General features: G+C 55.4%; 1 protein-coding gene across 1 annotated transcript in view; it reads left to right on the forward strand.

The window, feature by feature from the left end:
* Nucleotides 1-450: 450 nt before the first annotated feature.
* The window catches only part of RUNX3 (RUNX family transcription factor 3), a 146150-nt gene continuing 145759 nt past the window's right edge, over nt 451-841 (forward strand). Inside the window, exon 1 of the mRNA XM_004705098.2 lies at nt 451-585. Coding sequence (XP_004705155.2) covers nt 451-585 — 135 coding nt within the window. The remainder of the gene's footprint in view (nt 586-841) is intronic.

Below are 841 nucleotides of genomic sequence, written 5' to 3' on the forward strand. Positions count from 1 at the left end.
AGGAAGGTCTCGCCCTTCCGTACATGCAGCCCTCTGTTGGCGGATGACAGAACTACAGCTTAGATGACCTCGCCCATAGATGTTGCTGGAGCAGGAGCAGGGGAGAGATTTGGAAATGGAGTTCATTTGAATAGACATCAGCGGGTATGGTGCTAAATACATTTGTTGAAATGGAAAGGAACAACATTTTCCCAATTGTAAAGGAACAGAAGCGGACCCATTCCACCTGTCCTCCAGTGGGTCTCATCTGAGGCTCAGGGAAGTTGAACTCATTTCCAGTTCAGCCTGCCCGCACCCGCCACAGAGCACCAAGGTGGCTGGACTGAGAGACGAAGACTGGTTTACACCACACCCTTAGTGCGGTCCCACAGGGTTCTGGGGGAGGCTTCAACAGAGCCCCACTCCCGCCAGCAGGGTCAGAAGCATCTACAGGAGGATGGTGGAAGCCACATGACTTGCCCAGCCCCTAAAGCAGATCCTGGACTGTTGAAGGAGCTGCTGCTGCTCGGGATGCTGGCACTGCTGCTGACGGCTGGGCTGGCAGTGACTGTGGTGCTGGTGGTGCTGGTACTGGTGCTGACAGTGGTAGGGACTTTGGAGCTTGGCTCAGAGACCTCTCCTAGCTACCAGCTCTCCCGGACAAGACAAATCTTTCCAGTCCCCCACCCCCTGACCCCGCACACACGCACACACACCATGTTCTGGAGGAGAGGATGAGGCCGGGACTTTCCAGGTACCATTTGGAGCCAGGAAACAGGCCAAGTACCCTCCTTGCCCTGCCAAGCCTGATTGTCAACATTGGATCCCTTTGGGCCTTGATGTCCCCATCTGTCAAATGGAG

Source organism: Echinops telfairi, unplaced genomic scaffold (assembly GCF_000313985.2).
Source record: "Echinops telfairi isolate 266 unplaced genomic scaffold, ASM31398v2 ScPeMD7_7457;HRSCAF=8495, whole genome shotgun sequence".
Taxonomy (NCBI): Eukaryota; Metazoa; Chordata; class Mammalia; order Afrosoricida; family Tenrecidae; genus Echinops; species Echinops telfairi.